This window comes from Triplophysa dalaica, chromosome 6 (assembly GCF_015846415.1).
Source record: "Triplophysa dalaica isolate WHDGS20190420 chromosome 6, ASM1584641v1, whole genome shotgun sequence".
Lineage (NCBI taxonomy): Eukaryota > Metazoa > Chordata > Actinopteri > Cypriniformes > Nemacheilidae > Triplophysa > Triplophysa dalaica.
In genome coordinates, this window is record NC_079547.1 from 11,632,182 (window position 1) to 11,657,501 (window position 25,320).

General features: G+C 40.1%; 1 protein-coding gene across 8 annotated transcripts in view; it reads right to left on the reverse strand.

Moving 5' to 3' along the window:
* Positions 1 to 21,783, reverse strand: part of farp2 (FERM, RhoGEF and pleckstrin domain protein 2) — a 127,511-nt gene extending 105,728 nt beyond the window's left edge. For 2 of the 8 annotated variants that reach the window (XR_008906983.1, XR_008906982.1), the window contains exons 1-3: positions 21,556 to 21,776; positions 20,486 to 20,688; positions 251 to 355 (exon numbers count right to left, since the gene is read on the reverse strand). Coding sequence is in view for 6 of the 8 variants with exons in the window: in XM_056750747.1 (XP_056606725.1) it covers positions 251 to 355; positions 20,486 to 20,686 (306 nt within the window). In the remaining 2 variants the exon portion in view is untranslated. Of the gene's footprint in view, positions 1 to 250; positions 356 to 20,485; positions 20,689 to 21,555 lie in introns of all 8 variants that reach the window. The other 6 variants (XM_056750746.1, XM_056750745.1, XM_056750747.1 and 3 more) reach the window with 5 other exon arrangements.
* Positions 21,784 to 25,320: the final 3,537 nt, after the last annotated feature.

The window sequence follows — 25,320 nt, forward strand, 5'->3', positions numbered from 1 at the left end:
TTGACATTACTCAGTTTTGCTTACAAGTAAATATTGTGAAATGGAATCTGTAACATACGTTGTTTCACCAATGAGCAATAACTGTGAAAATGTCAGTTCTGAGATCTGTCTTTCCATTCTCATTTTGATTTGCAAAAGTCACACAAATGTTTGCACATTTCTTAGTCTTTTATAAATAAATCATAGTAGAAGTCAAAATATTTAGTCTAGCTAACTTAAAAATACATATTTGTGTGAAGTGGCCACTTACCCAGTTCATCTGCAGGTTCTGGAACTCCAGACCAAAGTAATCGCTCTCTATAAGATTGATCCGTCTAAACATTTCAGATAAAAGAGTCTGACCATCGGCCTTTAACTAAAAGAAAAGAGGAAAACAGTGTTATTGATATAAAATATCTCAAGCTCGCAGGGCAGTCGCTTTCAGAAGGAAAAAGTCAATACTGGTTTTGTTTGTGTATGCTGTGCACAGATGCATGATTTGCAGGTCCAGAAACAACAGTGCCAAGAGATCGTCATGTTGTTATGAAAAGTGTTAAAATACTTTCGTAATGAATGGGAAACACTGTAACTGTATAAGCTGGTATAAAAAAAACATGGTCACAAAATTAACACACAAAACGGCGGATACATCATTGCATATATTAACTCTATATGTCAGAATTATTAGTAACATCTTTGTCAGTCTAGATAATGAAATACCTCCTGACAAAGTGCTGTCTGTATATGAACTTACTCTGCAAGCGACAGTAATTCATTAACTTCCACAGAGATATATTTACTTAGATGTTTGTCAGCAAAATAATAGTTATGCAATACATTATATTATAACTTAGGACATTTTAAACAATATGATATGATAGCTACATATGATGGCTTGGGAATTCCTGAGCATCAACCGGGTGAGTGGACAGCAGTATGAATAAGCAAAGATATTTAAAATCCGTTTTTATTCCCGTCTATTCACGTTTTAGCTTTATTGGGTTGTGACGAACTAGAAGTTGTCAGCAAAAAATTATGTCATGTCCACAAGGGGGCTATAATTTACCAGAGAGCTGCGGAGTATTGTGGGGAAATAAAGGAGAAGCAGATGAATAGCTAATAAACATTGTTGTACTGAAACTCTGAGCACTCTAGTTTTTCCTCTGATCTGAAATGCCAATGATGAGAATTATGGTCTATATATGTCACCAGATGTGTAAAAGTGATGGAGACCTGACTCATTGCAGTGGTTATGGATTAATACAGTGAACAGAACGACAGTGGGCAGTGAAAAGTCTAAAACGAATTTGTATTTCTCCTCATTGACGAACTTGGGGAGAGACTGATTTGCACCTGATTGCATCGCTGCCGGCGGCTAGTTTGTATCCTCTGACACTTGCTTCACATCACATTTGTTCCTGGTCTAAATATTAGTGTATTTTACTATAGTTACCTATCATTGTCGTTGCAGAATTATTTATAACTTTATTTTCTAAATCTATATTAATTGAAGCGTAACGCCGCTAGCATATTAGCGTGTTAGCTTGCCTTCTGTTTACAGTGTGGAATATCATCTCCCCCTATTTGTCTTGTATGCTAACTGTTTCTCTTTTTAAGCGTATATACTAAGACTCATCAAGCAACCTTGGTAAGTTAGGATTGCACTTCATACCCGGTGAGTTATGGCTTCTATTCCTATTGTTGTTACTTGCACCTCATGTCATATGTTTAGTTTAGCCTTCTCTGTCAGCGGCGAGGGTTTTACATGTGATAAATGCAGGGAAGTAGTTAGGCTGACGGAGAAGATCTTAGAATTAGAGTCTCGCATCCAATCTATATTTGAGGATAGTAAGAGTGTTAGGACTGTAGAAAACACTTCGTTTAGCAAAATCGTTTAGCAGAGTGAAGATATTTCGGATCATTATCTGATATTATGTTTGCTTCAATGGCCTACGGCTGCAAATCAAACTCCTTGTTACAAATATGGTAGAACGATTACTTCAACTACCAAAGATGCGTTTCTCGATAATCTGCCTGAATTGTCTAAAATATCTAGCAAGAGTAATAACGTTGACGATTTTGACACTACTATTGAAAATTTTAACTCTACTTTCTCGGAAATATTAGACACAGTTGCTCCTCTGCGTTTAAAGAAAATAAAAATAGCATTCCAACACCGTGGTATAATGAACACACTCAGACTCTAAAAAAAGCATCCCATAAAATGGAGCGCAACTTTAAGAAAACGAATTTAGAGGTATTTCGTATAGCATGGAAGGATAGTACTCGTAATTACAGGAATGCAATAAAAATGTCTAGATCCGCCTACTTTTCAACACTAATAGAGGAAAACCATCACAACCCTAGGTTCTTATTTAACACCGTGGCTAAATTAACAAAAAATAAGTCGTCATCGACGTCAGATTCTGATTATCAGCATAACAGTGATGAATTTATGAACTACTTCACGAGTAAAATCCAAGATATAAGAGAAAAAATTATAACAATGCAACCTGTAGTGAAATCCGCTGAACAAACTAACTACAGCACCCCTAAGGAGAAATTGCAATTATTTTCTACAGTAGATCACGATGAACTGTCTAAAATCATTAGATCATCTAAATCATCAACATGCATGCTAGACCCTATACCTATATAGAAATTATAGATCCTCTTCTTAGTATTATTAACTCATCTCTGACATTAGGACATGTGCCTAAAGCATTTAAGGTGGCTGTTATAAGGCCTCTTTTAAAAAAAACCAAACTTGACCCTAAAGAACTAGGGAATTACAGGCCTATATCGAATTTACCTTTTATATCTAAAGTTCTGGAAAAAGTAGTTTCAACTCAATTATGCTCCTTCCTCCAAAGGAATGACATTAATGATGAATTCCAGTCTGGATTTCGAGCATGTCACAGTACAGAGACTGCTTTGATCAGAGTTACAAATGATCTGCTTTTAGCGTCTGACCGTGGCTGTATTTCGTTATTGGTGCTGCTAGACCTCAGTGCTGCATTTGACACCATTGACCACAGCATACTTCTACATAGACTCGAAAATTACGTCGGCATTAACGGAATAGCATTGAAATGGTTTAAGTCTTATTTATCCGACCGTTTTCAATTTGTAGCAATAAACAATGAGGTGTCCCGCAAATCACAAGTCCAGTACGGTGTACCACAGGGCTCAGTCTTGGGACCCCTGCTCTTCGCATTATACATGCTACCTCTAGGAGATATAATAAAGCGACACAGAATTAGCTTTCACTGTTATGCTGATGATACTCAACTTTATATTTCCTCGATGCCTCATGAAACCCAGCAGTTTCATCGAATAAAGGATTGCATAGTTGACTTAAAAATGTGGATGAGTAACAATTTTTTACTACTAAACTCGGACAAAACAGAAGTGTTACTTACTGGACCGAAAACTGCTATGAGTAACGACCAAGAATACTGCTTAACGATTGACGGATGCTCCATAAAATCCTCGTCATCAGCTAAGAATCTTGGCGTTGTATTCGACAGTACTCTCTCATTTGAAAGCCATGTCGCCAACACCTGTAAAATTGCATTTTTCCATTTTAAGAATATATCTAAATTACGTCATATGCTGTCACTGTCAGATGCAGAGAAATTAATTCATGCATTCATGACATCAAGACTAGATTACTGTAATGCACTTCTAGGTGGTTGCCCTGCGGGCCTATTACAAAAACTGCAACTGGTTCAAAACGCGGCAGCTCGAGTTCTTACACGTACAAAAAAGTATGAGCATATAACCCCGGTTCTGTCAACCTTGCACTGGTTACCTATAAAGCATTGCATTAACTTTAAGATCTTGCTTATTACCTATAAAGCCCTACATGGTCTAGCGCCGCAGAATTTGAATGAACTTCTATTGTATTACAGACCTCCACGTACATTACGCTCTAAGGGGTCCTGTCAGTTGGTAATACCTAGAATTTCAAAATCAAGTGCAGGTGGTAGATCCTTTTCTTATCTAGCGCCTAAACTTTGGAATATTCTTCCCTGCACGGTCCGGGAGGCAGACACACTCTGTCAGTTTAAATCTAGACTAAAGACTCATCTTTTTAATCTTGCATACACTACACCTCCATAATATTAATCCTCAGAGGATTTAGGCTGCATTATTTAGATCAACCGGAACCAGGAACACATCCAACAACAAATGATGTACTTGTTGCATCAAAGAGTGCAAAACAGTACTCTACTCTCAGCCAGTCTTGTCTCTTTGTTCCAAGGTTACCGCAGGATGCAGTTCATGCCCAGACCTGATGGCAGAGCTGAGAATGGGAAGCGGTGACCTGACAAGTGCTAAGAGGATAGAGCTGGATAAAGGACGCGACAACTTTGTTTTTCCTACAACATTTCAAATGCTATTAGATTGTTAATGATAATCTTTAATCCTTAATTTTTATATTTTTATTAAGCCTTGTTGTGCAAGCACTGTTGAGCTTGTGCAGAGGCAGCAGCTTTTGCCAGAGGGGAACTGGAATCCCCTGGTTGGGCCTGGGTTCCCCTGAGGGTTTTTTTCTCGATGGGAGTTTTGGGTTCCTCACCACCGTTTGCATATTGTTTTGCACTATCTGCCTGGCCGGGGGGGCTGCTTTAGAATTCATACTTGTATTAAATGTGTCTCATGTACAGCTGCTTTTTAACAATGAAAATTGTTATTGAAATAAAGTTGAGTTGAGTTGAGACTGAAGCCACAACCAATTATTTCCTGGGTTTTATCCTTTTCCCTAAAGTTTTGTTTGAACTACTCAGGTTGAATCAATAGCCCATTTTACATATACAGACTTTGCTGCTAAATTGCCAGAAAATTGCAGTTAAGAGATCATGTGTGAACAGAACCTTTCTGGTAAATCAGTACTCACAATTTTCAGGTCATGCTACAAATTCTATTACTGGAAAATTGGAAGTATGAGGCACAGTGCAAATGAAAAATGAGGATTACCGGTAAGAGCACATACAACCCATGACGCTTAGGCTGCTTTGGGCCACAAACCTCTAAACCAGATGAAGTGCACACTCTGCGCTGTGTATCCCTTCAAATTTCTGCATTGAAGTTGTTCAAAACAATGCCAAATACTTTCTCATGTATTCACCAAACTGCTAACAACCCTCGAGCACCTTCTGTGTACTAGAGGCTGACATATTTGGGGGAATCCCATGGGTCATGGGAATCCCGCGGGATAGAAAATCACAATTTATCACGTGACTGGGAAGGGATAAGAAAAAAAGTGGGTGTGGGCGGGACCGGGAACCATAACAACAATATGATAACCAACTTTGTATACTAATACACCGTTTATAGAAATAAACTATATGCTTTCATTTTTTGTAATTTTTTGCGAAGTTGCAAGCAGCTTTGGTAGATGTGTTCTCGCCCCTACCAGGTCGCACTAAACTCGTCGAGCACCATATTGAGACTTAACCGGACGTGGCGATTCGCAGTCGGCCCTATAAGTTACCTGAACACAAGAAAAAGGTAGTTCAGGAAGAATTAAAGACAATGCTAGAGTTGGGGGTAATAGAAGAGTCCCATAGTGATTGGGAGAGCCCGATAGTTTTGATCCCTAAAACCGACGGCTCAGTCCGATTCTGTGTGGACTACAGAAGGGTGAATGCCGTGTCGAAGTTCGGTGTATATCCGATGCCACGGATTGACGAGTTGCTGGATCGGCTTGGCTCGGCTCGTTTTTTTTTGACACTGGATTTAACGAAAGATACTGGCAGATCCCCTTATCTCCCCTATCCAAAGAGAAAACCGCCTTCACCACGCCGTTTGGATTACACCAATTCATGACACTTCCATTCTGCTTATTCGGAGCTCCGGCCACCTTCAAGCGGCTCATGGACCGCCTGCTGCAACCACATGCTGGATATGAGGCCGCATATCTAGACAACATAGTCATTTACAGCAATGACTGGGAGCGGCATATGCACCTTCTCCCAGAGGGGCCGGGCTGACGGCTAACCCTAAGAAGTGTGCAATTGGGCATGTGGAGGTAAGGTATCTAGACTTATACTTGGGTCATGATCAGTTGAGTCCCCAAATTAATAAGACTGCAGCAGTTGCAACCGCAACGAGACCCAAGACCAAAAAGGAGGTGAGGCAGTTCCTGGGGCTGGCGGGATACTATAGAAGGTTTGTATCTAATTATTAGGACCTCACCAACTGACCTCACTAGAAAAGAGGCACCAGGGACGGCCAGTGCTGTACCTCAGTCGGAAGCCCTCTAGGAGAGAGACGAAGTACAGCACCATCGAAAAGGAGTGCCTGGCGATCAGGTGGGCCATACTCACCCTCCGCTATTATCTCCTGGGACGCAAATTCACGCTCCATTCGGACCACGCTCCCCTCCAGTGGCTCCACCGCATGAAAGATACCAACGGGCTGAAGCATTGGATAGAATCCGGCTATCTTGAGTGGAATTCAAACGGACCATGATCCGGAAAAGTCAAAGAAGAGAAGTTGTTATATTATTATTTGTAGACCAGAGCGCATTGGCGCAAAGTCTCACGGAGAGAATCTAAATAAAGTGATTCTTGTCTCCCAGTCCACGCTGACCCCGCCTCCTTTCTTCCTTATTCCTACGAACTTGATTACATATAGTTTTCAGCAGTTTTGAAAGGATGACAGCTCAATTTGTCACATATTTAATTAAAACAAAGAAATCAAGGGGAAAAATAAAGTAATTTCATACTTTTCTACTCGATTAAAGCTGCGAGCAGTGACGATTGGGCCCTTGCAAAAGTGCCACTGCAACCCTGTGCCGCCACCACCACTCGTTGGCTCTGGAATAGCGAACGGTGAGCAATGTGCATGTAGGTAGTTACATTATAGAAAGACTGTAATTTATTTGCAGGTCCCAGATTTCATGCTCCCACTTTCCAGTTCCTGCTCCAAATATTGACATATTTAACACGTCTTTAAGAGAATGACTTATCAAACATGTAACGCTGAAACTTTTCAGAGACATTATGTGGATTATTTTACATTGCAGAAAACACCTGGATTTGCAGCCCTTTAAAGGGGTCTAACCACCCGACTACCTGCCCCTTAGATCCCGTCCCCACTCATCTCTTCCAGGCCATCTCTCCATCGGTTGTTCCCTCTCTGACCCACTCATAACTCGTCTCTCACCACTGGTACATTTCCTACACTATTCAAAGAGGCCCGTATTACCCCACTACTAAAGAAACCTACTCTTAATCCTGCACTGTTAGAAAACTACAGACCAGTATCCCTCCTCCCCTTCGTTGCGAAAACTCTAGAACGTGTTGCATGTAACCAACTCTCATCCTTTCTCACCCAGAACAACCTCCTGGACAGCAAACAGCCTGGTTTCAAGAGTGGTCATTCCACTGAGACTGCGCTGCTCTGTCATTGAAGCCCTGAGACTGGAAAGAGCTTCCTCCAACTCATCTGTGCTCATCCTACTGGATCTATCTGCCGCCTTTGACACCGTTAACAATCACATCCTCCTGTCCACCCTCAAGGCTATTGGGGTCTCCGGAATGGTGCTACCATGGTTCAGATTCATCCTCTACAATATTAGGAAAAAGTTCAGACTGGACTACTGCAATGCGCTACTGGGTGGACTTCAAGCTTGCACAACCAAACCTCTACAGATGATCCAGAATGCCGTGACAAGAGTTCTCTTTAATGAACTGAATAGAGCACAAGTCACTCCTCTATTCATTAATCTACATTGGCTCCCTATAGTCACTCGCATCAAATTCAAGAGTCTGCTCCTGGCCTAAAAGACCACCACTGATTCGGCACCCCCTTATCTTAACTCGCTAATGCAGACATATGTACCCGCCAGATCACTACGTTCTGCAAACGAACGATGTCTTGTGGTGCCATCCCAAAAAGGTAGAAGACCTCTCTCAGACACCTTCTCTGGATCGGTTCCACCTATGTGGAATGATCTGCCCGCTGCTATAAGATCTGCAGATTCTGTACCCATCTTTAAAAAACGTCTGAAAACACATCTCTTCCGTCAACATCTGACTGACCAGTTCTGACTTCTATTCTCTAATAGTAAAAAAATCTCTAACTTATCTCTGTATACGGTGTCAGGTTATATGAGACGTCTTCTTTTTTTTATTGCACTTGTGCTTTTGTTCTTATGCTGTCCCAATTGCTTCTATTGCTTACCCCACCTGTATGTCACTTTGGATAAAAGCGTCTGTTAAAAAAAAAAGACTAAATGTGGCTAAGATGCAAGAAACAAACAAAGTTTTTAAGTACAGGGAACTGTGTGCACGTGAACACTGTATGATGTCCAAGGATGTTGCAAGCAGCAGGGCTACTGTCAGACCGTCCGCTCCGTCTCAAGTACACAAGTTACCAATCAGTTAAGATGCTTTAATTCAGAAATTTACTCCACCTTGGCAAGTTTCATGCAGAGTCTTTCTCTGACACTTTAAAATGCTCCAGACAGTGTCAACATGTTTGCTGCATTAATAAAGCGCATGCGTCACGCTCAAACAGACACACCTGACCTTCACTATCGCAAGAGTAAGCAGTCCATCTTGTCGCAGCGCAGACAACCTTTATGGTAAGCGGTTGGCTCGTGGGCGGGCTCTTTCACATTTGTCCTTGCTGTCCATTAGGACAATAAAGAAATAGGATCCCTGTCTCAGTACAGGGATCCAGAATTAGAAAAAACAAGTAAGAGTGCTGAGGGAGTGCTACAGTACAGGAATACTACGTGATACGTCCAACTGATTTTGAGGGGTCATGTGACACAGCTAAAAACGATTATCATCATTTGTTTTTGATGTAATGAAATGTGTATACTATAGGCTGCAACAAACGATTATTTTGATAGTCGATTAATCTAACAAATATTAGATTAATTAATATGCTAAGCGTCTATTATTTCATTGACTAATTGGTACGTTTTTAATGATTATTCAGCTTTTGCAACTAGTTAAAACATTAAGTTACACATACTTTAGCGTTTTTTAACATTTTATCCAAAGTTCAATGGCTCAAAGTACATTTTCTGTAAGGAATATATAGACAAACAATATGTCCAATAAATAACAGAGTTTCTGCTTTTAAACAAAGGAAACCGTATTCTTCAATCTTGATTTGTTCTTTTTTTATCACTCCTTAGATGTGGGTAGGTTTCTTCAAAAATGCATCACTTTGATTAAAAGATAATTTTGAGATAATTAAAGTTTTTTGTCAAAGATTCCGCACAGATTACACTCAGAACAATCATTAAAAACCGATAAGAAATATCGGTTCTAGGTTCTGGGATTCTGTACTTTTTCCCAAAGGTATGTAACAGCGCCACCTGCTGTACAACAGTATAAACACTGATTGCCATAATAACTCGTTTTTGTTGGGGAACCGTTTTTTTTAAATGAAGAGATAAATCATCAATGTCGGTGAAAGTGTTAATGATAAAGAGCAAGTAACAGAAGAAAATATTAAAAAAATAAAGGCATGATATAAGACTCCTATCACTAAACGTCCCTCTCTTATAATCATTTTCCTCTCATGTAATACCTAATAGTGTTATAATAATCAAAACAGGCTTGACTCCTATGCTCGATTAAAGCTTTATACTTTGCAAAACAAATAATAACATTACTGTAATTATATGATTATTGTTGTTGTTATTATCATTACTATTATTACTGCATTCTCTCATAAAAAGATTTACCGCCAAGTTAGTTAGTCAGCTCTAGATTGAGAACAGTCAACTTTTCTCCTGCTTCTGCTCCGGGATGTAAGCAATTCATTGTTACAATACACATTTTAAATTGGTTATAATTCTTTACAACTACATATAATGCATTTCAACACACATTATGAATAATAATAATGCATTTTACCCTTTAATAACTCTTTATAATGCATTATACATACATGCTTCAAGAAAAGTGTTACCAAATATGTTACTTACTAATATTAATTTGTTAATTCATGAGACATTCTCTTCTGGAACGGAGAAAGCTTAAAATAGCTCCTGTAATCAGTGATCGGTATCAGCCGATATAGCTTTCAGTGATCGAGGATCGGCTCCAAAAATCCTGATCGGAGCACCCCTAATCGGATATCTGTTTTCTAATATCGGATTCACATATAAGCTCTGCCATCTTGTGGCCGTTTAGAGAATCACGTGCAGGACTGTCACTGCAGCAGAGATTCAGCATGTAGCTTACTTTTAAACAAGATTAACTTGTTTAAAACACTCCAAAGTTATACTTTCATCGATTATATAACCATTATTTCACTAATAAACATTTAAATAAATACAGCCCTGTGGAATTAATTATTTATGATCTCCACAAGCGATCGCAGTTTTAATATAACGTAAGTAATTGCATATATAAACAGTGCCAGACTGACAAAAATATTATTAACGTAACACCAATTGAGATATTCAATGATTTATATGCCGTTTTGTTTGTTACTTTCATGACAATATATTTATTCTATAATTTCACATACATTGCATTTACTTATTTGGCGTCACATTTTTTAATGTTTTTATCCATCCGTGATAGTGACTGTTTCTGTGATCAATTAACTAAAAGATAAACAACGCTTCCGCATCGTCTCTCTTTCCTAACCTGTCTGATGCAAGTTGACGAGCGACTGCATGCGCGTTCTTTCTCAAACTCCATGTGTGTGTGATTCCTAGGTCCTTACCAATGAGTTTGGTGCAGTGTTTGTATTTCAGACCCCTCTATTAATTGGTGTATAGATGCAAATGTTTTGCTTTGTATGCAAGGAGGGAGTGATTGTTCTAAATAAAATAGTTTGTTCAGTTGTGTTGTAATCGGTTTGTCAAAAACAGAAGTTTAACAGTAAATAAAAATCTGTTCTTCATATCGGGTATCAGGCACATAAACATGCAAATAATCAGCACCTGTATCTGTTTTATAAAAACAATATAGGTTGATCACTAGTCAGTACTAATGACAAGTGAAAACACACAGGTTGCTTTGCGAGCATATGTTAACATTATTCTCCTATATATACGGTACATTTACGTCAATTCAGACTGTTGATAAATAGTACTCACATCGGCAGTTTTGTCTGTTTCAGTCGGTCTCGATCCCTCTTGAGGAACAACTTTGAAGCTAATCCTGCTTGTGCTGTCCCAGGTTGAAAAGGCACTCCAGTTTTAAGTGATTCTCGCAAACAAGCAGGATTTTACTTATGATTTCTGAGGGATTTTCAATAAATATAAAATAAATCCACTGCTGTCTCCTCCTAGGTTTGGACTCTGTGCTCGCTACATTGCAGGATGTCCACGAACTTTAGCCATGGCGTGACGTACACCGCTGTCGCTTGTGAAAACAACAATGGCGGGGCGTGGTGAGTGGAACTGTGTCGATTAAGGGGCGGTAACATTATAATAAATTCTGCTTTGGACATGGCTCGATTTCTCACATGCTTGTAGGTTAAGGTTAATTATGCTAAATTACAGTCACTATTTTTCCACCCAATCATTTTATTTATATTACGCATCAGAAATACCAGCTTGGATTGGGCGGATCGGGATGCTGAGCATGTAAGACGTGTCTCCCTTCTGCTCCGCGAGTTTGTGCTTATTTTAACTTTTTAACAGTTTCTTTTCACTAATTTGGCCGGTGCACAATGGTAACAAATACTTGGTTAGTTTCCGTGTGTTTTGGGGGAATTTCAACCGACAATGGCAGCTGCACGTGGAAACCCGGCTCGCACAGGCCGTTCTAAGGCCTCTCCCTCCACTGAGCCCGCATCTCCGGCGAAGACGGTCACGGACTCCGAGTGTGCCCCCAATTTCGAGCACCTCCGGGTTATGTTAGACAAGTTGAAAGGGGACATTTGCGGCAAAATAGACTCGCTGTCTTGCGAACTTCGAGCGGACATTTCGTCGGTAAGAGAGGAGCTTAGGCACGCAATTGAACCGATGCAACAAAAACTTAGCTCCCATGATCAAACTATCACGGAGTTGCAGCGCGCGTGCACTGATCACAGTGACCTGCTAACTTCACTGGATTCAACTGTTTGCACGCTGAAAGCCGAGGTTAAACTGCTGACCGATAAATGTGAGGACCTGGAGGGTAGAGCGAGGAGGAACAACATACGGCTGGTAGGTGTGCCGGAGGGGACCGAAGGTGCGCGACCGACCGAATTTATTGCCAAGCTGCTGAGGGACTCCCTCGGCCTGGAGGAGTTGCCCCTGCTCGATCGTGCGCATCGCACTCTCCGATCCAAGCCCAGTGATGGTAAACCACCTCGACCCTTTGTGATTCGTGTGCAATTTTTTCACGTGAGGAATGATATTTTTCGCCGGGCCAGCGAGGCTCCTCTTCTCCACCAAGGCAAACGACTGTTTCTCTTTCCGGACTATACTTCGTCAGTTGCTAAGAAACGTGCTGCATTCACGGACGTTAAGCGTCTGTTACATTCGTGTCCTGGAGTAAAGTTTGGGTTGAGGTTTCTTGCGACGTTGAAGATCACTCTTCCCGGTGGAGCCACACACACAGAGGACTCAGCCACTGCAATGGACTTTGCCAAGGTGAACTTAAAGTCTTGCGTCTCTTCTGGAGCTACAGTTTGAAAGCGGCTGGCAGTTTGTTTGGTGAACCGGGGGTTAATTTACCCGTTTTCGGTTGGTATTAGCTACCCCGAGTTAAGTTTGTGTCACTTGAACTTCAGTCACTTTTCATATTTTGCTACTGTGTTTGTTTACATATTTATTCTACTTTATTACAAACTTGCATGAGCACTAACGTTACTGGTTTGTGCTGTTAACGGAGCGTGTTAGGATGTTTTTGGTAGTTCGTGGGTTTAGCGCGCGTCTTGTTTGGGAAGACGCTTCAGCTTGTGGGGTGGTGGGTGGGAGTGTGAGGAGTTCTCTTTTTTCTCGCTGTGTTTTTTGTGTTTTGTTTAGTCAGGTCGCTCATGTTTTAATCTATTTCTGTGTCTGTTATAGCCTACATTTCACGCTGCAGTGTACACTAATACTTGACTAGCATGCAGCAGTCTAGGATGTCACGAAAATCAGGGACAGGACTCAAATTTGTTAGCTGGAACTGTAATGGTCTAAATCAGCCTATTAAACGTAGTAAAGTTCTTCACCATCTTCAACAATTAGGTGCCCATATTGTTTTCCTTCAAGAGACTCACTTAAATTTTTCCAGCCATATCAGATTAAAGGGGAGGTGGGTCAGTCAAGTATTTAATTCTAGTTTTAACGGTAAATCTAGGGGTGTTGCAATTCTGATTCACAAATCTGTTCCTTTTGTGTGCTCCAATGTAATAGCTGTCCCCAATGGAAGGTTTGTGTTTGTAACGGGACAGCTATATAGTAATTCTGTGATTCTGGCTAATGTGTATGGTCCAAACTGGGATGACGACAATTTTTTCCAGCAATTGTTCGCCAAATTACCTGATATGTCCACTCATCTACTTATTATGGGGGGTGACTTCAACTGTTGGCTTAATCCTGTATTGGATCGTTCTTCTACTAGACCAAGATTGCCATCAAAGTCCTCTAAGACCATTTTATCCTTTATGGATGAGTTCTCAGTCTCTGATCCATGGCGTTTTCTCAATCCGTCTGGTAAAATGTATTCTTTTTTCTCTCATGTACATAACTCCTTTTCTCGTATTGATTACTTTCTCCTGGATAACCGCTTTCTCCATTCTGTTCAGTCTTGCTCTTATGAGGCTATTCTAATATCAGATCATGCTCCGACCACACTGGAGTTATTCATACAGGAGCGCGGACGTATATGCCCCCCTTGGCGTCTCAATACGCGCTTGCTATCTAATGAGGATTTTGTTAAGTTTGTTTCTAATCAAATTGACTTCTTTCTTACTACCAACAGAACTCCAGGGATCTCAGCCTCCCTTCTTTGGGAGACTATGAAAGCATACATTAGAGGTGAAATTATTTCATACAGCAGCTATGAGAACAAACAAAGGAAAAAACAATTAAAGGAATTGAGGGTACGAATCTCCCAGCTTGATGATATCTATGCTTCCTCCCCATCCCCTAACATAAATAAGGATCGTCTCTCTCTTCAGTTTGATGTTATCTCTACTAAAGAGGTTGAGGAGCTTTTGTTTAAAGCTAAATATTGTTATTATGAATCTGGGGATAAGGCGACCAAACTTTTGGCCCATCAGCTTCGACAGGCTTCCTCCTCTCAGCAGATTTCACAAATGAATACTCCTTCTGGCGTCACAACCGATCCTAATACAATTAATGATCAGTTAAAACGGTTTTACTCCTCTTTATATACTTCTGAGGTTGGGTCTGATTTGTCAGCCCTGGATAGTTTTTTTGACTCACTGGAGTTGGTTAAGGTAGATGCTAATATTGCTGAGCAGTTAGAGGGCCCAATCACCATAGATGAACTTAAACGGGCAACATTTTCTATGCAATCGGGAAAGTGTCCAGGCCCGGACGGTTTTCCGACCGAGTTTTACAAGACATTTTGTGACAAATTAGCACCAGTTTTGATAGAAATGTTCAATGAATCTCTTACTCTTTCTAAATTTCCACAGACTCTAAATCAGGCCTCCATATCATTACTCCTAAAAAAAGAATAAGGACCCTCTGTCCTGCTCAAGTTACCGTCCAATTAGTCTTTTATCTGTAGATGTAAAACTTCTGTCCAAATTATTGGCTCTGCGACTGGAATCAGTTTTGCCTTTGATAATCTCTCCTGACCAGACAGGTTTTGTTCAGAACAGACACGGGTTCTTTAATCTTAGACGACTTCTCAATTTTATTTATAATCCTTATACGTCAATGGGGCCGGAAGCCGTTATATCGTTAGATGCGGAGAAGGCTTTTGACAGAGTGGAGTGGAACTACCTTTTTTACGCTTTGGAGAGATTTGGTTTTGGTCAGGAGTTCATTTCTTGGATTAAGTTGCTCTACTCATCCCCTGTGGCTTCAGTCAGAACTAATGACACCCATTCAGATTATTTCCCTTTGCACCGCTCCACTCGTCAGGGCTGTCCTCTGAGTCATCTTTTATTTGCTGTTGCTATTGAACCTCTGGCTATTGAGCTTCGTTCAGAGCCATGCATCATTGGAATAACAAGATTTGGTCTTGAACAGAAGGTCTCTCTGTATGCCGATGACTTATTACTTTATGTGTCCAATCTCTCTGTTTCAGTTCCAGGTGCTCTTGACATCCTTAGTTCTTTTGGTCAGATTTAAGGCTATAAACTAAATTTGGACAAGAGTGAGCTTTTTCCTTTAAATCAAGGTGCCCAAAATGCTGCTCTGGGTTTCCCATTTAAAATTGTTCCATTTGGTTTTAAATACCTTGGTATCCAGATTAGAGACCGATTCGAAGATTTGTTTGATTATAATTTTGCCCCTTTGTTAGATCAGATACGGATAGACTTTCAACGGTGGTCACTGTTACCTCTCTCCCTTGTGGCCAGGGTCAATTCGGTTAAGATGAATATCCTCCCCAAATTGTCCTATCTCTTCCAGAGCATACCTGTCTGTCTCCCTCAGTCTTTCTTTCACAAATTAGACAAATCAATCACTGAGTTTATATGGAACGGGAAGGTCCCTCGTTTGCGAAAGGAGCTGTTGCAGAGACCTAGGACCCTTGGGGGCTTGGCCCTTCCTAACTTGAGGTTTTATTACTGGGCATCCATCCTTCGAGTAATTCAGCTTTGGATTTCTCTGGAGGGGGTACCAGTTTCTCCTGCATGGTTGAATATGGAGATGTTTTCTGTCAAACCTGCTTCGTTGACTGCTCTCACCCATGCTCCCCTTAACTTTTCTCCCTCCCCTTTTTGCAATAATATTTTAGTTAAATCAACTTTTAAAATTTGGAAACAAATTCGACGCTATTTTGGTCTACAGACCTTCTCTTTCCTAGCACCTTTATCAGCAAACCCCGTTTTTCATCCTTCCTTAATTGATGGGGCTTTTTCTCTGTGGTCTGACTGCGGCATCAAGGCATTTAGGGACTTGTATATTTCTGGTACATTTGCATCATTCCAGCAACTCTCTGACAAATTCCATTTGCCTAGACAGCATTTTTTAGATATCTTCAGGTTCGTAGTTTCATCCGCAATCTTAGGCCCAATTTCCCAGGTCTCCCAGAGGCCTCTCTAATTGACTCTTTTTTTAACCCCATTGCCTACCATTAAGGGTGCAATTTCACGTTTATACAATCTTATCTATTCTTTGCAGTTTACCCCGCAGCATAAAATTAAATTTCAATGGGAGGAGGATCTAGGGGAGGGGATCTCGGAGGAGCTGTGGGATGCCATTTTGCGTCGGGTTCACTCCTCATCTATTTGTGCTAGACATGGTCTGACCCAGTGCAAAATTATACATCGTGCTCATCTCACTCGAGTTAGGCTTTCCAAAATCTATAAGGATGTCGATCCCATGTGCATTAGATGTCATCAGGCTCCAGCTACCCATGCCCATATGTTTTGGTCTTGCCCTTCACTATTTAATTTTTGGACACATATTTAATTCTATCTCTGTTTGTACAGGGGTTCAATTTGATCCAATAGCATGCACTGCTTTGTTTGGGGTTTTACCTCCTACTTTGCAGCTTCCTAAATATAAAGCGGACTTTGTAGCCTTTGTCTCCTTACTGGCTAGACGTTTGATTTTATTGAGGTGGAAGTCTCCTGCGCCGCCTTCTCACTCGTCTTGGATCAGGGACATCCTTCAGTTTGTGAAGTTGGAGAAAGTTAGGTGCTCAATACATGGTTCCCTTGCAAAGTTTAATAAAACTTGGGGCCCATTTTTTGCACATGTTGAGGGATTGATTTTTACGGCTATTCCAGAGTAGTAACCCTGACTGTCCACTAAGTGTGAGGTCTTTCTTGTGTGAATTTGAAGTATGCTGGGGTGTTTTTTATTCATCTTTGTGTAAGTGAACATATTGGGCTTTTATTATGCAGTGGGTGACCATGTAGTGTTTTTTTTGTTTTGCTCTGTGTATTTGTTGTTATTGTATTTTTTTTGTCTTGTCTGTTGTATTTGACACTGTTTTGACTCTCGAATTGCTACCTCTTGATTTTGTTATGTCACTAAAAAATCAATAAACAAATGTTTAAAAAAAAAAAGAAATACCAGCTTGTCCACATTGTTGGGAAGAAGTGAGCTTCTTGACTTATTCACAATGAAGCCGTCCTTCGAAAAGTTGTTCTCTGATGGTGTGGAGGGGATACAAAGAAGGCGCTTAGCTGCTTTAGCGAGGTTTGGATATAGTTCTTCGATTTTTTGCCACCATGTCAACGGTCCCGTATGAACCTGTGATTTGTATGTAAAAAACATCTTTATTTCATTCTTCTCTTCTGCATGCTCCTACTCATAAATGGTCATCAGCATGCTGATTTTTATTTTTTGGTGGGGGCTCACCCTCATCTGTAGACTGTAGTACTAAACTTTTTGCCAGATCCAACACTGGTGTATGCTTCTTCCGATTTGTCAGTGTCAAGGAATGACAAGCTCTTAAAACGTGGGTCACGAGCTTGTGTATAAATGCTGGTCGCGAAATTTTCCTTTCAATCTCTTGTCAATTTCTTCTGCGAGTCGTATCTTCAGTGCTTTTGTGGTCAGGCTGTCCTCATCGTGCAGCACCAAATGGCGTTTGTTCATATTTATTAACAAATAAATTTATTGAAATTAACTGTTTGCGTTGATCTCACATTTCTTTTGATGTCATATACTGCCCAAGATGCACAGCACCGTGAAGTTTTAACGTGCATACTTACTGTGTGATGTCACATAAGTTTATTTATTTGATTTGATTTCCTGACTAACCGACCAATGAAAACGTATTTGTGGTTAGGAAGACGTGACGAGAGCCGTGAGGCGGGGCCGGTGATGTGTTTGATGGTATGAATCAGCTGTGCGCACACCGGTCCCGGATATCTCATGGTGGAGATTGGGAGCATAAGAGGACGATCGACGGACTGTTGACGAGAGAAGACCGGGCCCGGACATGTTTTACGTTTGTATTTATGTTCTTGTGGCCGTCGGACGACCGTGAGGTGGCTGCCAGCATTTTACTTCAGTGTTTTTGTTTGCTTGTTTTATTAAAACAATATTTAAATGTCTGCCGGTTCCTGCCTCCTTCCTTCCGTTTAATGAACCTCGATACAGTATTCGACCAAGCCTCCTTAACATTGACTAACGTTTGGTAGACTATTTGGGGACAGCCCTAATTAATTTCGTATTTATTTATTAATGTATTACATAAATTTCAGTAAATTTTTAGTGATTCTTTTTTCTTACCTCACCCCATGACTCTGGTGCTATCAAATCACATCTCTCACAACATTAAAAAAACTACTTAAAACCCATCTCTTCTGTGAATACTTGACAGACAAATGAAAAAAAAATACTAACCCTCTCTCTTTCTCTCAACAGGTAGTGGTCTAGCTCTAGTTGAAACTAGTAACTTTGTATTAGCACCTATTGTCTTATTGCTCCTGTATGACATATCGCTTATTGCACCCTGAACTCGCTGTTAGTCACTTTGGATAAATGCATCTCCTCAATGACTAAATGTTAATGTAATAAATGTAACATTAATAACGTTTATTCAGAGCGAATGAGACGAGTGGGTGAAATCATTGATCGGCACACATACATAGAGAACTATGATAAACACGGACACACAAACGTGCATCACATGTGAGAACTGTTGAGGAGACTTTACCCACACTGGCACTATTTCAAACATCTTAATTTAACAAGAGCGAATACGACGATTGGATATAATCATTGATGAGCAGAGCAAACATATACATCAATATTTTTGACAACACTCGCAGGCGGCAAAAAACGTGAGGCATTTTTTTATAAAAAATTAAATTAATTCATCCAAACAGAAAAGTTTACTGGAGGCGGCCACCTCAAAAATTTATATCCAGGAAAAACCCTGGCTATGTGCGAACAAAGTTTCACCTCCTTAATACTATTCATCAGTGCCATTGAATATGTTGGCTTTTATAACTGCAAATGTTGGTCTTGCTACTGTATAAAAAACCTGCCAATTACAACCTGCCAGTTCTTAATAAATGTTGTTTGTATATCTGGAGTTTGTAACAAAAATAATTTCCCCCTGGGATCATTAAAGTATTTCTGATTCTGATTCTTTAGCAAGTCTACTGTTGTGTATTTCACAACAGAGTTTTGACTGATTTTCTGTGTGTTCGGAGTGTGTTTTTATACTTTTATAGTATCACTCATTTAAATGGGAAGCTTTTTATATTTTGTACCTTTTGTACCCTTCGGTTATGGTATTTATCGTTTTTATTGTTAACAAACAAACCACATCCATCCCCCGCACTTTTGAAAAGCTTGCTACGCCCTTGCGTATCGGCCAGAATTCCAATCCAGAGTATCGGATCCGTGCATCCCTAATATTGATCAGTTTGGCAGTCACACCAGTACGACCATTAAGAAAAACTTTTGTCACACTGGCAGGAAAAATTGTCGCAAAATGCTACCATTTAGTCGCAGTCTAGAGCCCTGATGACCCCATTGTTATATGATCTTAACACGAGAATATCCCATCCTACATCAAAACTGACTCTGTAATCCAACATAACTACTAATCCCACATTTACCATCATTTAGGTTAAAGGCAAATCAATTCTGTAAAATAAGTATAAACCTTCAGTAAAAAGCCTTTGCTTGACCTGTTGGCAACAGTGAAAGTGTTTTGAAAATGTCCTGCTAATTTTCAAAACTGCAAACAAACCCAGTATCACTGGGGTCTCCAACCCTGCTCCTCGTGAGCTACCGTCCTGAAGATTTCAGCTCCAAGCCCAATCAAACTCAGCTGAAACATTCAATCAGGGTGTTGAGGGTTGCTTGTTAATAACAAGCAGGTGTGTTGAAACACGGTTGGAGCTGCAGTCTGTGGTAACTCTCATCCCTGCAGTAAGGGTTGGAGATCCCTGCAGTAACACAATCCTAAATCTCTTTTGTCGTAAAATTCTGATGTAACAATGCAAGTAACAATGTTTCCTCCCTAAAACGTATTCCAGATCCCAGAGAAATTCATCAATTGTGATAAATCAACACCAAGTCAATTAACTAAAGCATTTTTCAGATGTGTAACTACACACAACCATCAGACAGCTCTCAGAAAGTGGCCTCTGGTGTAAAACAAAACGGACTTAAAGACACAGGATTTAAATGCTAAAGCCATGTGGCAGCTGTCACCCGCCATAAGCGGCACGCAAAGCTAGACTGCCAGAGGTCTCCAGAGAGATGGTTGTTTATAATCGACAACATATGTCAACGGACAGAAGTAAACATAGCTTACAGCCTTCAATTAAATAAATTTTACATTTTGATTACGTTTATTAAATAAACACAGATATTTGTAAAAAAAATTATGGCAATCAAATGTGTTTTTGTGCAGCATAAGCAAACAAGATAACACGGCAAACAATTAGAAACAATTAGAAAACGGAGGTTAAAAAGACTAACCTCCAGCTCAAAGAATTCCTGAGCATCATCCAGTCCCTGAACGCGGATTTGCAGACCCTTGGTGTGGCTTTTCCATCCTGCTCCCATAGTCGTTTTAAGGCTTTGCCCGGGCTCCAGAGTGCTGACACTGGTGTTGAAATGCGCTCCAAGTCGTGTGCCAGGGGTCTGAAGGGCACTGTAGGTGCCCTCAATCTCACCCATAGCTACATCAGATTTTATATACAATACCAACAGAATTACCACAGCTGTAATAGGGTGACACACTAAAGCTCAACTCAAAATAAACGTTTATATAAATTTCAAGTCACAAGTCACAGTAATAAATGATTTACTACATTTTTGCTAAATTTAGCACAACTACCATAAGGTCAAGGTGTGAAATAAGGGAAGCGTCACTGCAGTGCGCGAGTATCACACACTTAAACACTAATTAAAACCAAACAATCAATTGTTTCTCTTTAATGCAACATGTTTGAGTAATTTTACTAAAATGTCTGAAAAGATCAAACAGGATCATTTAAAAATAAATCGGGAACCATTACTTTACCCAAATATAAAACAGCTTTAATCATTTTCCAATAATGATCGGATTGGTTACTTAGTTAGTTAGTTAGTTAGTTAGTTACTTTGCTATGATTAGTTACTTAGTTAATATAATGAATTCCTCTGCAATTGCTAAATTGCTTAATGTTTAAACAATGAAATTAGACAATACAATTTAACTAGTTAATAACATAAATATAAATTGTGCAATATTAACATAAAACAATGCTACTCAAATGCAGTATCAAAAATCTCTGCAATACCACATCGCATTACAAACTTATGTGACTGCTGGTTTGATGGTATATTTCAGTAACGAAAAGTTCACGACATAAAACAAAAACACAAATTAAGCTGTGTCATATACAGAGACGGATCAAACCGCGTGAAAGTTTAATCAAACCACACAAACATGCGAAGAGCTCGACAAACTCAAAGCCATGCATCAATGAGATTCGTTAAAACCTTTAAAGCAAATGATTTATGCTTAACTTTACTAAATATTTTGTGATAAATCGATTTCATACCTCAGATTTTACCTACTATTTCTTCAGCTCTGTGCGTTATAAGTTACACGTCCGACGATCTACGTGGGCATGCTGTGGCCAAGTCAAACTGCGTTCTTATTCGACAAGTTCTGGTAGACGCCACCTCCTATTGGCTCAAACTCATCCTAAAATGGTCCGCAGCTATTGGGTGAATGTTGGTACCTGCAGATGCATGTGATTGGATTAGAAACGTGTAAGGCGCAGAGCCGTTTAAAACAGAAGCTGCGTTCCATTTAATAGGGTTCCTGCGCAGTGTTCACTGCTCCCTATTCCCTGAGCATGGTGTCGGTACACGATCCGGGTTGCCTCCACGCATGCGCGTAATGACGTAGTAGACAAAGCGCCTGCGCAAATGATAATTCTGTTCTGCGACGATTTACGATACTGCATTTCTACCCTTATCATTATTTACAATTCAAGTCAATTATTATTTAGATTATTGAAGAGTTAGGATTATATAGATATATTTATTATTCTATATAGATCCATACTCATACAAAATTACTCAATTTAAAGTTGACTAATATTAGCAGCTTTTAATAAAAAACGACACAACCCGTCTTTGACAATAGGCTCGTTTGAGATGCACCTTGCCTCGCCTGAAATGAAGACGGGAGTAGTTGGCTGCACTAAGGGAAGGAGTCAAAAAAGTGCAGGCAAGCCGGACACTTCCTGAATCTCGCTGTGTTGTTGGACTGCAAACGTCAGAAATGGAACAGATCGCTTTTTTACCGCGGACGAAGCAGATGCAATTGAAATACCCTTATTTTTACATGAAGACGAGGACAATCTTTTTATCTATTATTAAAAGTTGATTTTAAGGCACAGTGGCCCTAATAACAAATGTTTGTATTTTTGCTAGGAACGTCGCTAGAATTCGTAATGTTGTTGAAGAAGTGGTCAATTTGTACATTCCTTCTGACTTTCAATGTCATTTCAGACTTTCTAAAAGGCCTACATAAAAAGGCCTACATGGTGTTAGAAGCAAGCAACACATCATGTTAAGATGCTGTACAGTGTAATATAATATGTGTGCATGTAGCATTTGTTTTGATGGATTGGCTTATTTATTTCATGGAATAATGATGTTGAATAAAAATTGACACCAACATAAAATATAATAAAGTAAAAATTACAACAAACAGGACTTAAACAAGTAATAATTTAAACAAAACAAATTTACATTTACATTTAGTCATTTGGCAGATGCTTTTATCCAAATCGACTTACAGTGCACTTATTACAGGGTCAATCCCCCTGGAGCAACGTGGAGTAAAGTGTCTTCCTCAAGGACACAGTGGTGGTGGCTGCTGGGATCGAACCAGCAACCTTTGATTTACCAGTTCAGTGGTTTAACCCACTAGACCACCAAATAAAATAAAGCACATGCCCTAATAATGCTACTTATTTAAAACATCCCTTTATAGTATACGATTTTACCTAGGTGTTTTCATTATCACATAAAAAATAAAAATATATAAACTTAAAATCCAGCGAACATTCTTAGCCAATGAGCATTAAGCTGTGTCGTCAGCAGGTCGTTTCCCATGCTTTTGATCAGCGCAGTCGGTGGCGAGCAACTAGCCCGCGGCCCGACTGAAGAATCCGATACAGCCGCCTGGCCGTCGCGAGAGTTTTTTGAAACACGTCAGCATGACATCATTGCAAGGCGGACGTAACTCGTACACATTTCTTACCGGTATGCATCTCGCACTGATCACCGGTGATAGGTTCTGCGCAGAATTTGGCCATCTCAAACGAGCCTATATAACTACTGACCTCACATCGAAACACGGAAAGTTAAGTAGGCCTAATGCCATACAGCAATGAATCGCAAAGGGTAGTATTGAGGAAACAAGGTTTGCGTCATGCATGAATAAGTGCGACATGCATGAATAAGTGCGGCATACAGACGAAGTTTGTTTACTTTTGTTTGAGCATATTTATGTTGTTTTAACAGTGTCTTTTCGTTTACGGATTTTTATAACAGTGCTGTCTTTATCATAGTCACTGAGGATGTCATTAAAAACGTTAGAACATTTTGTGATACATTTACATTACATTTAGTCATTTAGCAGACGCTTTTATCCAAAGGGACTTACAAGTTGGGTTAATTATGGAAGCAATTGGGTCAAACATTAGGACAACCAAAAGCATAAGAGCAATAAAAACATCTCTCACAAAGCCTACTGCAGGGTTCAGAGCTAAGTTTAGATATCTAAGCATGCTTTTATTAGATATTGTAGAAAATATATAAAAATCAGAAATGATCGGTCAGGTGCTGACGGAAGAGATGTGTTTTCAGCTGATTTTTAAGATGGCGACAGAATCTGCTGATCTTGTTGCAGCAAGCAGATCGTTCCAGAAATGTGGAACCAATCCAGAGAAGGTTACCTGTTCACATTTGAAATGGCATGGCTTCTTCTTAATATGTTTAAAAAAGAGCCCTTAAACAAATTTAGGCTTGAAAATATCAGAGCTTTTAATTTTTTTTAAGTTTTTATAATAAGTTTTGTTTAGCTGTGCATTAACAACCTGAGTACTGCAGTTTACATCAAGTGCACTTCTATTTCTAATTTATTTTTCTTGCCTTGTCTTGCCAACTTTTTTAATACATTAAATCAAATAGTTTTGGCTATCTTTAATATTCCCCGACGCCGCGTGATTGACAGGAATGCATTGATCTCAGACATAATATCGGAGGTCTGAGTACACATTCTTTACATAAAAATATGTGAAAGCATCACCTAGTAGGAGACACATGTGCGGTAATGAATGATTGACCACATAACGTTAAGCCGCATGCACGCAAAAGCATGCATGTTGTCAACATGCATGACGTCACCGCGCTACACACAGCGAAGGGTATCTCTGATTCCCACATGGTCGCTCCTTTCAGATTGGACTCTCACTTAAGATGGCGGAACACCCTGTGAAGTCCACTTCGCAGTCCACTTACGGCCGAATGAAATGCACCTAGAGTTACAACCATAGATATAACGCCCCATTCAGACAGCCAGAGACTTTGTCGCTATGTGTCGCTATGTGTCTCTTGCTATGAGATCGTTAGAAGGCGTTCCTAGCTTTGGCTGTCCTAGTAACAGTTTGAACAAACTCACCAGTAGCTGGTTTAATTGCAGTGATGCCGGTAACGCTGACCACATTTATCAGTAACGAGTAATCTAACTCGTTACTTTTCCCAAACCATTAATCAGATTAAAGTTATTTATCCAAGTCACTGTGCGTAACTATTTTTGCCATTTTCCTTAGTAAAAATATATATTTTTTGCTCTCTTCTTGCATCTCATGGAGTGAAGTCACGTAGCATTATTCCATCCATCCATTTTCATCCGCTTATCCGGGGCCGGGTCGCGGGGGCAGCAGTCTAAGCAGGGATGCCCAGACTTCCCTCTCCCTAGACACTTCCTCCAGCTCTTCCGTGGGGACACCGAGGCGTTCCCAGGCCAGCCGGGAGACATAGTCCCTCCAGCGTGTCCTAGGTCTCCTCCCGGTGGGACATGCCCGGAACATCTTCCCGGGAAGACGTCCAGGGGGCATCCGGAAAAGATTTCAATTCAAGTTTATTTATATAGCGCTTTTCACAATGTGTATTGTTTCAAAGCAGCTTTACAGGGGCAAACAGGAAAAACAGAAAAGGTAAAACACAGCAGGTAAAACACATAGGGATGAAATCAGTGGCGCCACCAGGGGGTGGCCAGGGGTGGCCGTGCCGACTCCTGGCCG